The sequence below is a fragment of the Opisthorchis viverrini genome (genome assembly GCF_000715545.1).
Source record: "Opisthorchis viverrini unplaced genomic scaffold opera_v5_15, whole genome shotgun sequence".
Taxonomy (NCBI): domain Eukaryota; kingdom Metazoa; phylum Platyhelminthes; class Trematoda; order Opisthorchiida; family Opisthorchiidae; genus Opisthorchis; species Opisthorchis viverrini.
In genome coordinates this window covers 1,772,352-1,784,331 of record NW_008751671.1, presented here as the reverse complement: position 1 = coordinate 1,784,331, position 11,980 = coordinate 1,772,352, and the positions used below count along the sequence as shown (strand labels likewise).

Below are 11,980 nucleotides of genomic sequence, written 5' to 3'. Positions count from 1 at the left end.
CGAATCCTCGCGCTGGCAAGCATACTGCCCCGCGCTGAGAACATAAAGAGCAGTGCTACACCCTTCTTTCACTCGTGCCTTTCAGGCGAACGGCATCCACTTACCGACAAGAACAAAAGCGACCCGGGAAACTTGGGCAATAGCCTCGATCCTGCGCATCAATCCGTGAATCCGTGAATAGCCATAAATTGCGATACATGGTCGTTAACCCTCTCAAACATGATTCTGAGTGATTAAGAAGTTCGCCTACCTATTTCCATCATTACATCTGTCAGTCGAAACCGAGAATGAGGTCAGAGATCATACTTACTTTGATGGATCTACAGGCTTTCAGCCCAACATTAGTGTTCGAACTTTTTCAACATATCGAACACATTGACCAATCAGCGGCTAGAGTCCCGCTGGGTCCGTTGCTAGTAGTCCCCAGTTCCAATGTACATCAAGAAGGTTATAATCCAGGGGTTCCGCAGTTACCGTGACCAGACCTGTCCCGAAGAATTCAGTTCGCACCATAATATTATCGGTAAGCTTGCCCAAATTGACCCGAATAGACGATATCAGTGGGCCGCAATGGTTCAGGAAAATCGAATTTTTTTCAGGCAATTCAATTTGTGCTCTCCGATGAGTACAGCCACCTTGGTAATCAAGAGCGCCAAAATCTTCTACATGAGGGCACTGGACCAAGGGTTATCTCCGCCTACGTAGAGATCATCTTTGATAATTCTGACATGCGTATTCCGGTGGGCGCTTTTTTCATTCTGCCCTGATGCTTGATTTTTTTCAACAGATCGATAAGAATGAAGTTTCTCTTCGACGAATTATTGGGAGTAAAAAAGATCAGTACTTTTTGGATAAGAAGATGGTCACGTAAGTGCGAATTATTATGCAAATTTATACTTTCCAGAAAGGCGGACGTGATGAACATGCTTGAAAGTGCTGGGTTTTCCAGAAGTAACCCATATTACATAGTGAAACAAGGAAAGGTAACATCCACACTTTCAATGCACCTCAATGGGTGTGTTTTGTGTCGTTTATTCTTGGTGACTTTGCACAGTCTCGATTTTGGAAGAATTGGTAGGCTTTGTGGCAGGTTAAAAAGTAGACCATAAGGGGTTACGATTCGCTTTTCGAGATTCCTGTTCACATAAGTTTTAACAGGCTCTAAAAGCAACCCTAGAATATCTTTTTACTCTCTACAGAACTTTTGGAAGGCCTTTCAGATACGTCCCCGAGAATCGCCCGCTTTCTATGAATTCCCTTTGTTCGGTTGGTTATGAAATGTCGGTAGCAAGCTGCAGTGTGGTTTACCAAGAAAGGGTCTCGTCCCTAGCAAGGGTAAAGCTAGGATCCTTGACGTCCGTCTAAGGATTCTTTTGGGTGCTGTGCCTGGATAGCTTCGAGAAATTCAGTATCTAGTTTCTCAAGCTCGAGGCAGTTCAGTGGCTGAGAAACGAACTTACTAACCGTGAGCCAACCCGCGGCATCTCGACTACGTATGTCTTGGCTTCGGCGACCTGGCATTCTGTTAGCTATTTTACTTCATTTCCGTGGCATAACAGTTTTCACCGAAAGGTTGTTACTGCAGGACGACGTTCATTCTCAACTTCAATAGTGGAAACTTGGAGATGAATTCCTCGAACCTTTTAAGCTCTTAACGGCTTTTCTATCGGAGAGCATAGTATGAGGATGCGAAAATTTGTGAGAACAAATGAAATCGCTTATCACAACATAAACTAGAGAAGTATGTGGGACAACTCTCCGTCAGAAGTACAGGGTTTCGGTCCAATTTACATAGAAGTGCAACCCGGTTCATGGAAATGAAGAAGGCCAAGCGGAATCTCAACCGTGCGCTGTAGACCGGAACTGAAAGTACCTTGCGCGCACATAGACGGTAATGAGGCTACAGGGCTGTAATTGCACTGGTGCCATAGACCAACTGGCATACAGCGTGAGTAAATCACTTTCTACGGAGTACAGTCTCCTCACAATTCAAGGAGAAACTATATAGATCGTGAATTATTTTTACATGCACTGGTAGTCATATTACCTCTGGAGTACATATGTCTGGTGAGGTCTCGAAGGCCGAGTTTACGTTTCCCGATTTCTTTTTGTGGCGTGAAAATGCCTGCGGGTTACAGCTGTGGCCCCGTTGTTGTATGGTTACGAGAAGTGTTGTCATCCATGCCACCTCCAGGATGGCGCAAATCGCACCATGACGCGAAAGGGTGTGAAAGAGGTTGTGAAGAGTGGGTGTTTTTGAGCCAGCTCACACTCCACAACGAGATCCCCTTGACTCCCTGTTACCTAGTTAGAGATGTTGCAGGAAGATGGTGTCTTACCGGTTTCACTGGCTGTCGCGCTATCAGCTTCTTTTCAGATTGTTTGGTTAGGTGTTCAATGGTTTAGGCACTTCAGGAGACTTGTGGTGGGCTTTCAATATAATTAAGTGGACTTTGGCTGCACAGTGATGAGGCGTCAGTGTCATCACTGATGTCACCGCCTCTGGTGATAGTTATGTGCAAAGTTGGTACAAATAGACAATATGTGGAACGTGTAGGTCAGTTCTGGGCCAGTAACATGGATGTACGAGACAAATCGGTTTGTAGGTACCACAAAGTCAATGATACAATCTCAAGTTGCTTTGTCCCTGTTTTCTCACGGGGCCATGACACGATGCAGTTATTGTAATAGAGGACCTATGGCCAGTAGTCTATTCAGAGCAGGGTTTGATTACAGGTTAGCTTACTCGGTATGATTTTTCTCGGCAGTATTCAATAAGTAATGTTCACCAAAGCGAATCCTCAAAGTGATTTACCGTATTAGAGTCAATATTTTTCTCATCCTTTCCCGATGTGACGGAAAGTGGCGTATTCTCGGGCCCTAAAATGCCCCTAAAAGATGCGCTTTAATAACCTTTCCAAGTTTTCGAAGCGCAGGGAATTCGCACAGCAGTACCTTGTACAGCATGTTCATTCTTCGCATTTTACTTTTGGACGGCCACCAAGATGCGTCTGAAGGACTCAGTAGTCCACAGTGACCTTTAGGAGCAGCGTTGGTACCAAACCGTATGTAATTTGCTTATCATCATCATCATTGTCAGCTGAAATAACCGCGTACTTGTCGTACAGTGGTTGTAGCTGCCGCAGTTTCGTTCACCGATGATTTTTTTGGGGGAGGAGGGGTAGGTAGCTGCGTATTGCAGGCGGGAGCTGATAAATTGGTGCGTACATACAGCACTGTCAGTGGACTGTCAAGTGGGGAGTTGGAAAAGGAGCTATGCATTGAAGGCAATAGCTTTGATGCACGAGCGCCATCGAGCGCGCGACTGGGCCATATCTGGCAATGTCTTTAGCCATTGAAGTGACCCGTCTCGGGTCCCCATCCAGAAAGACGGCAGTGACCAGCGCAGCTGAGTTTGCTGGTAATGGCTTTCATACTTCGCTGCCAAGTCATTGTTTGACCGCCTCTGGCTCTCTTCCACCCTTCACCTGGTTGTGCGAAAAGAGCCGTTCGAGGAAGTTGGTCGACTGGCATACGCAGCACGTGGCCAAGCCAGCGCAACCTATGCAGTGTGATCGCTTCATCTATCGAGGGTAAGTTATTTCTCCCGAATACCATTCGACGTACTTCAGCATCGCTAATCCGGTGTTCCCAGCAGATTCGAGCAATGCTCCGAAGACATCGATGGTCAAAGGCTGAAAGTCTTTTGACGTCCTCGGTGCGCGGCGGTCAGGTTTCTGATCCATATAGTAATATGGAGCGCACCGCAGCATTGTAAACTCGATCGTTAACAGAGAAGCTAATGTCACGCCTACGTCACCAGTGGCACAGGCTCACAAAAGCTGCCAAGGCCTTTCCACCCGGACTGATACAGCTGCCCAGGTACTTCCTCTTTCATTACACAGGTTACTGGCTCACGTTTCATCCCCCGTTTATTTCTTCAACAGATCACACAGTTAGCTACCGCACCAGATAACCAACGACTGAAGCTTCTGCGAGAGGTGGCTGGTACCAGAGTTTACGACGAACGTAAGGAAGAAAGCAAACAGATCTTCAAAGAATCCGGTAAGGCTATTCGCTCGTCTTATTAGCTGCTATCTAAACTTGTTTCTGTCCCTTAGAACCTGAAGGGCCATTAACATTTTCTTGACGGAATACACTGCTGATAAGGTTGCTGAAGGCTCTTCGGCAGCCCACAACCCGTTTCGCCCTTCTAGAGAGTAGAGTAGTCTCCGAATTCCCAGCAACTTTATATTCTATTGTGAAAATATATTGCGATGTCTCGAATGTCGTGTGAAGTGAAACATGAGGTGACATTTGTCCAGCATATTCAGTTCAAGAATATCATGAACGAGAGCTTCATCTGAAATTCTCATCAACACCAATGTAGTTTTCTGCTGAGTGTATTTCATTTGTTTCTCGTTTTCTGTAGCAATCTCCCTTCATTCTCGAGATAAATGGTAAACAGAGGGAATTCGCTCAACCCAATAGCCCACTCGTACGATCATTTAGGGGCCAGCAACTCGGAGATAAGTTTTGTCCCCGGATAACTGAACGGAACCGAACATCTTGCGCACTGGGCTAGTGGTTGGTCAGCGTCACTCAGGTATGACTAACTAAAGTAGGCCACTGTATAAATTCCATCCAAAAGAAAACTTGTTAAAGGTAGTCACAGGGGAGTTTTCAACGGCGTTCCCCGTCTGCCGCAGCCTAGCTCTCGATCTGTCAGAAGAGGATGATTCTTCCTCACGGGACGCCCAATCTCCCTTTCCTCGCGATGGACCCCCCTTAGGTTTCCATTCCTTCGTTGTGATTAACGGGGGCGCTCAGGACAATAATCGAGGACTTCTGCAAAAGCGGTGACAATGTAACGAATCACGAAGAAATCATCCTGACGTTTGGGAGATGTGGAGAACGAGGAATCATATCCGTAGCATAGACACAAGTAATTTTATGGAATTGAGCGTTAGCAGAAGTCTTGATTAGTTGAATATTTTTAAATGTTTGGGACGCAGTGACGAGTTGTGCGAGTGAGAGATCGAAAGGGTTTTGCATTTGGTAGGGCTGACTGGAAATGAGCTGAGTTGAATGAATAAATTACTTAGGAAGCGGAACAGAAGACACTTGCGATAAGATGAAGAGGAACTTCGTTTCCACTACAGAAATAAGATTACAGACCATCTGCTGGATCAGTTGAGGCAGTGGGGTGGACGACTTTTTGCTGGATCTGACCTCACTTCAAGCATAATGGCATCATTCCATGATGGAATTTTTCTTCCCCTACATCAGTGGCTACGGAGACCTATTTGTGGTTTGATTGCGTTTTCAGCTGCGAAATGTGCGTTTCAGAGCGAAGGACTACAAATTACGGCCAGAGAAATGTCATTCTATGGTCTCAAGGGTACTACTGCGTTGACGGCTAAACGTTTACTTGCCTTTCAAGGCTGTATGCATCCCACCTGCCCTCCATTCCCCCTTTTTCTTAATTATTTTTAACCTTCTAGAAGCCAAGCGTGAACAGATTTCGGAACTGCTGAACAGCATAGAAGATCGACTGCGTACTTTGGAGAATGAAACAAAAGAATTGAAAGAGTATCAGCATTGGGACCGCGAACGCCGAGCTCTGGAGTACACCATATACGATCGTGAGCTGAAGGAAACCAAGAAAAAACTGGAAGATATCCAGTCCAAAAGAGAGCAAAGCAGTGAAAGTACCGCTGAGATTCGCCGTGCGGCCAAAGAATGTGCTGATCAGATTGAGGCATGTTTCTTTTTTTCCCTGTGAGAACAGTCTAAGACGTCTTCTACTTTTTCCTGGAATAACCGGGGTTTCCCAGGACAGTGAGGTCAATTTTATCTGCCCATAACCCAAATTGATTTCTACAAGTTGTTTTCGTGGTTCTGAGTAACCCAACATACCAGCCCATATCTTGCAAGTGGATACCAGCATAACGATGATGGTCAGAGGTTCTGACGTCTTTACGCACTTAGCTGAATGAGATACGTCTGAAAACTGATAGGATGTCTCTATTTGTGCTGCATAATTGAGAAAGAGGATAAAATCTTCCAACACATTTAGCAATACCAACACCAATCGTTCAGATGCAACTCCTTTTGGTGTCTAGTTGTCATACCACCTGTAAAAGGCACGAGGGACGAGATCCTGCCAGATAACCCAAGCATAGGCAGAAGTAATTAGGATGCTGATGTTGGGTTCGAACTTGAGCCCTTCTGATTCGTACGTTAGCTCCTTAACAAGCAAGCTACCACCTATATTCCAGCTGCAGAAAAATTAATTGTATTGTGTTTTTACAGTGATAGCTAGTAAGTAGACACCCGTTGATTACCGAAATCACCAGTGATCTTACGTTCCTCAGCTTTTCAGTGATGATTTCTGAAGTAGGCTTTCCAGTCTGAGCAGACTCTAATGGAATGACGACGGTACGAATGGCTTACTATTTCTACACAGTATCTGCACTTACAATTGTGATGCACTATAGTAGCTTTACAACAGTTTCTCGTATCACTTCACAGCGTCTGGAACGCGAATTACGCGATAACCGTTTGAAAGAAGCTCAGATGCAAGATGAAGTTGAGCAGGTTCAGGCATCTGTGAGTGATGTGCTGCAACGTCGAGAGCAACTTCAGCTCACCATAGCAGACTATTCTGCCACACTACGTGGTGGCAAGTCAGCCCGCGAGCGAGCTGCAGAAGAGTTAGCTCGCGTCCGAGAACAGATTCAACAAGTGGAACGCCGCCTGGCGGAGTTACGACCTCAATACAAGAAGGCAAAACAGCACGAGGACGAGCTCGCCAACACGCTGAGTGATGCGGAACATCGCAGGTCAGTTAGTCTCCCAGTTGACAGACATTTTGTCGCAATTTTGCGTCCTTTTCCTGAATTCATGAGTACGTCTAGCTATCCTTCCGCTTTTCCATTTTCTCCACCGTATAACAGCCCAATCGAATTCGATACCGCAATGGAGTAGTTGCATCCTGAGAAGAATGATTTCTCTAAACCCTAGTTCCTTTCGCTTCCTTCAGAGGGGAATGTCATTCACAATAGCTAACTCAACCTATACTGCCTAATTTGCTCTGATCCGAAGGGTCACTGAGGGCCGCAGCAAGTAATGGTCTAACAGACCAAATCTTTGATCCTGATGTGTGCGATTCTCCGAGCTTGTCACTCCGAAGGAACGTGGGAAGGCATAATTGCGCATAACATTCTTTTCTCTTGATTACTAATTTATCAGTAGGCGTTGGTCTGTTTGATAACCCCTTGTTCGTCAACTATAGCCTAGAATGACTCGGATGGCCTGGATGTGTGTGCATTGTGTGATAGGTTCAGTCAGTTCGTGCCCAGGGAATTACTTTCACTATTTCTTGTCAGCTTGTCGCTGAAACTCCCCTAAACTTTCCCTTGAAAACTAGAGGTCACTTTCTATCACATCGTCACTTTGACACCCATCCGCAGGTATGCATAATTATTCAGTAATAGGGAAAACGGTTTCAAAGACGTCGTCGACGAATTCCAGTGAAAACCATGCTTACTCCATGTGAATGTGTTTATCTCATGCTTTGAGGGGCTGCAGTGTGATATTTGACTGTTGCGGGCAGTCTTGCTCTGTGTAATTAAGAAACCTACATACTTTGTATTTGCCTGAGCGTTTATTATGGTATGTTCTGAGTAACCAGGATGTGAGATAAAGCCGTCTGACATTTGCAAAGCGCATCCCGTGGGATGACAAGAAAAATAGCTCGGTTTAAAGCTTCCTATTGGAATTGTCAAACAGTGTGCTCCTTTTTGAACTACATATCTTTTAAATGATATTTCCAGTGGCATTTCGGAGATTCCGCTTTCTTGTGGAGCATATGTGGCTTTAGGCTAATCACATTTTCATTTATGTCGGCTAGCAGTCGCGGAAGTAACTTCGCCCATATCCAATTGGGAATCAGTACATTGTCGATGGGCAGAAGGATTATGGTAGCGTCAAATGAATTTCATCCCATTTCCACTTTTTTGCTCACTCACAATTTATTTTGCATCACACCATCTCAGGAAGGAACTGTTTGCTAAACAGGGCCGTGTCAACCAATTCCAGTCTCGAAGCCAGCGTGACGACTGGATTAAAGATCAGATGAAAAGTCTGGCCAAGGCGATCAAAGACAAGGAAAATACCATCAGCAAGCTGACTGACGAAATAAAAAAGGATGACGACCGGAGAGAAAAGCTTCAAAAGGATTTGGAGGTTGCTGAAGAAAATATGGCATGCGTCCGAAAGGAACTGGAGACGGTGAGCTGTTTTTGTCTGTTGATCTTGCACTTCCATGATCCATGAGTCTACTCTTATCCCCGGGCATTGTGCAGAAAACTGACAGCCCCTGGATATAAGGCGAACAATTTTCTAAAATCCGGGACATTGGGTTGCGTAGTCTTTCTGGCATTTATTATTCTGTATGACTGACGATTACCCACAAAAATAGATAAGTTCGCCCCCTCATGTGGCACCTATTTGAGCGACTACCCAATCGCCGATATAATTAGTCTTTGAATCTACCTTTGCACACAGACCACTTTCATTTGGTCTGATCTCCAAGACCGCTGGCGTGTAAAAAGCGACTCGAACAACAATGTAGACTAACAACTTTACTGGAAGCCACCCTACGCTCATCTGGGTGTGCTTGTAACAATTGGATTAGTGACATGGCCTCGCTAGCCTCGCCTTTCACTATGTAGGGTAGCATCACCTCGATCGGCTGTGTGCATCGAATTTAATCGCAGTCTTGGAATCTGTTTCCTATGGCCCGTTTTCAGCTCTGGGTCACACCTGCAAGTGCTCCAATCATATCCACGAAGTCCACATTTTGTTGTGGCCGACCAAAAGTTGTTCCCTCTGTAGGGAGGCCTTTACAGAAGAAGACAGCCATTTGTGTACAAACCTTTGCTTGCCCGATCGGTTGAAGTGTTTCCTTTCGAACAAATCACCCTTTATGTATGAATGGTCTCCATTTGAGGGGAGGAACGCCATATAAGTGAACAATTTCTGCTTACGGTCCCTTTCTTGAGGTATTTAAAACCGCATTTTTCTTCATGCTATTGTTTTGAAACTTTCTGCTTTCCGTTGATTCCAGGTTTCTGAGGAACAACGCCGTCTTCGAAGGGAGAAAGATGAAATACAGACAGATAGGCAAACAGTCTATCGAGAAGAGACACGTATAGCACATGAACTGAACAACGCAAGGGATGAGCTAGCAAGAACGGAGCATAACCTTCGTTCAATCACTGGAAAAGCTATCCTGAACGGGCTTGACTCTGTCCGTAAAGTCAGTCGTGTTGCAATAGTTTATTGGTTACTTCTATTTAAGCTAATTAAAAATGTAGCATCTTTTCAACGCAAGCAGCTTTCGAGGGTCAACAGGAATATTACTTGAAGCATGGCATATAGGTGTTCTACGCTGGATTCGCATGATAAATTAACTTTGGTTGGTCACTTTCGTTACCTTTGTTTTCATGTGATATTTGAATGTGTTAAGTCCATACACCTTTCCTCAAGGCACTATATTCGTCCATAACAGTTTGACGTCAAATGACCGGTTGGGCCACCGTCTCGAACTCATGGGTGTCACCTCTTAGTCTCCTTATTCTCGATGATCTAACCGTTAGACATTGGTACGTATTTTATAGCTGAGTAACTGAACCGACTGAATTCAACTCAGACCCAGAGGGCTTGAAACTCCAACTTTTTTCTTCTGCTGCGTTAACTTGGCGTTTAATTGAGCTTCGCTAAGTTTTCCTAATGATAGGGCACATGGCTTCTCCCCAATGCACCGCTTCATTTTTGTTGCAAATTCATCCTTTTCAGTTTCACAGCATTGGATTTATGGTATAGGGATTCGTTTAGCCTAGTTCATGGTAGTTTTCTGGCTACTGACCAGGTGGTAGCGGTGCATTAGAGATACTGGCTTAGCCGGTTGTTGAGTGCTGGATCTTTCGAGTTTTCTGATAGATTAGAACTTGGGACAGCTACGGACCATAAGAGGTAGTTTTACTAATTGAATGCCATTAGTTACAGGATCTGACATCGTCATTAGCCACTGGGACATCTCATCTTGTATTTGCTATTGGAGACATCGGTGGTCGACAATGCATTTCGGTTTATCGCCCAGGATTCCCATATATATTGTATACACGGAAGTGTGTGGCTAAATCAGCACTACCTACTGACAGCTCTTCCAGAAATTCCGAACCAGTATATCCACCAAATCTGGGTACTACTTCGGAGACACCGATGGCGAAGTTTCGGAAGTCATGTAACTTCCGTGACCGTGTGTCGCATCGTTGATCCTTGAAAGGTTTTCGGTCTCATTGTGGTAAAGTGGCCTCTTCTATTGTTAGCTTAGCTGATACCGTGCTGGCACTAAAGTTAGTGGTGTTTAACAAAACCAATTTCGGTTGTTCCATCTCGATGAGTGGTCACTTCGTTTTCCATCGGGGTTAGTACAAGTAGCCAGGTTGTTAACTATACCAATCCCCTCGACTGCCGATCTGCAACGAATACCCAACGACCTGCAAGTGCGATTTGACTTCTGGCGTCATTACAAGTCACCATGTACTGCTGATACTATGAGCACTAGAGAATACCCCAACACTATGTGTGTCCTATTTCTCTGCTGTTTAGTCATTACATGCCATATAACCGTGCAGATTTTCACTCTAAGGAAAGGCCATCTTGTGAATCATTTTGAACAGTGCTTATGAGTAAAGTGCGCGGAGCATCATCAGTGCCATCTGTCTTTTATAATGCACTGCGGTCTCATTCAGAGAAGGACATCGGAATTTCCAGTACGTATCACTCAAAACAAGTGCACGCTCAACTTATGATCAATTTTCCTTTAGTGTACAAAAGACTCTTAAAACTTCTCTCATGTGCTAATAAATTGTGACGTGCGAACAGGATCACTTCACTTATTCAGTCGATAAAATCCCCTTGGTTTGAAGTTGTCATGCGCGATTACCATGGATTTAATGGGTATCTATCCGACTACAGTTTTCTCGACCTTGTGTAAAACTCACTGACAATGTGACCAACAGTTCATCCAGGTCCACTGATTGATAGCCATATTTTTTTTCTAGATTGTCTTTTTCATGATCCTAGCTACCATATACTGTTGTTCTCAGCTGTTCAGTTGTCTCCACTTGATTTGACGGTCGGGGGTTGCCAAGACGGCATGCTTCTGGCTTCAGAATTTCCCCTTTCTGTTCACCCTCTGGTCATATTCCCCCGGGTTTAAACGCGCATAGCGAGTCCATTTGAGTACACAAGTGGCTGAATGCAAACCACATTTGGCCTTACACATTGTGTGCGGATGCCACAGGCTACTCCGGGAAGGAATGCCAGCTCACCAGAGAGGAATTATTTGCACCTTCATGGGTGACTGAGTAAACAGCAGTTGCATTGAGGCTAAGTTTGTTTGTTTGAGAAATTTTTGATTAGCGATTCCTTAGCCAATCTATCTGAGTATGGCTCCAATAAAGCCAGGATGCTACCTCAAGCTCTGTACGTCAGTTTGAAGCGGAAGTAGCCTCGGGTCTTTCGGATCCATATAGCTAACTTCCCAATTATACGGTGGTTTCTCAGTTTGCATCTGGGGATGGTGTGTGTTCAACGGATGGTCCGGACTACTGGGTTCGGTATTGACACAGTATAGAGAAAGCAGACAAAAGTCACAGTAGTTGGAACCGCAGTGAAGAGTCTTGTACAGCGCCAGTTGCCACTTTAACAACGGTTTGCTGATACCAGACGGAGTCAAGGCTGATTCATACAGTGAAACAACTAACAGCCATCTGTTCTTTGTTCTTTTGAAGAACATGTTAAAATTACGATAGTCCAACGAGGCAGTGTATTGAATTGTAGTGATTAATTGAGTAAACTACTGCTTCTCTTCACGGCCCCTGCTTTATATATATATATTATATAT

General features: G+C 44.7%; 1 protein-coding gene across 1 annotated transcript in view; it reads left to right on the top strand.

The window, feature by feature from the left end:
• The window catches only part of T265_01410 (hypothetical protein), a gene marked incomplete at both ends in the record, with an annotated part of 40,295 nt that overhangs the window by 9,373 nt on the left and 18,942 nt on the right, over nt 1-11,980 (top strand). Inside the window, 9 exons of the mRNA XM_009165436.1 lie at nt 428-523; nt 562-740; nt 788-867; nt 905-983; nt 3,948-4,065; nt 5,505-5,781; nt 6,501-6,845; nt 8,061-8,295; nt 9,134-9,325. Coding sequence (XP_009163700.1) covers nt 428-523; nt 562-740; nt 788-867; nt 905-983; nt 3,948-4,065; nt 5,505-5,781; nt 6,501-6,845; nt 8,061-8,295; nt 9,134-9,325 — 1,601 coding nt within the window. The remainder of the gene's footprint in view (nt 1-427; nt 524-561; nt 741-787; nt 868-904; nt 984-3,947; nt 4,066-5,504; nt 5,782-6,500; nt 6,846-8,060; nt 8,296-9,133; nt 9,326-11,980) is intronic.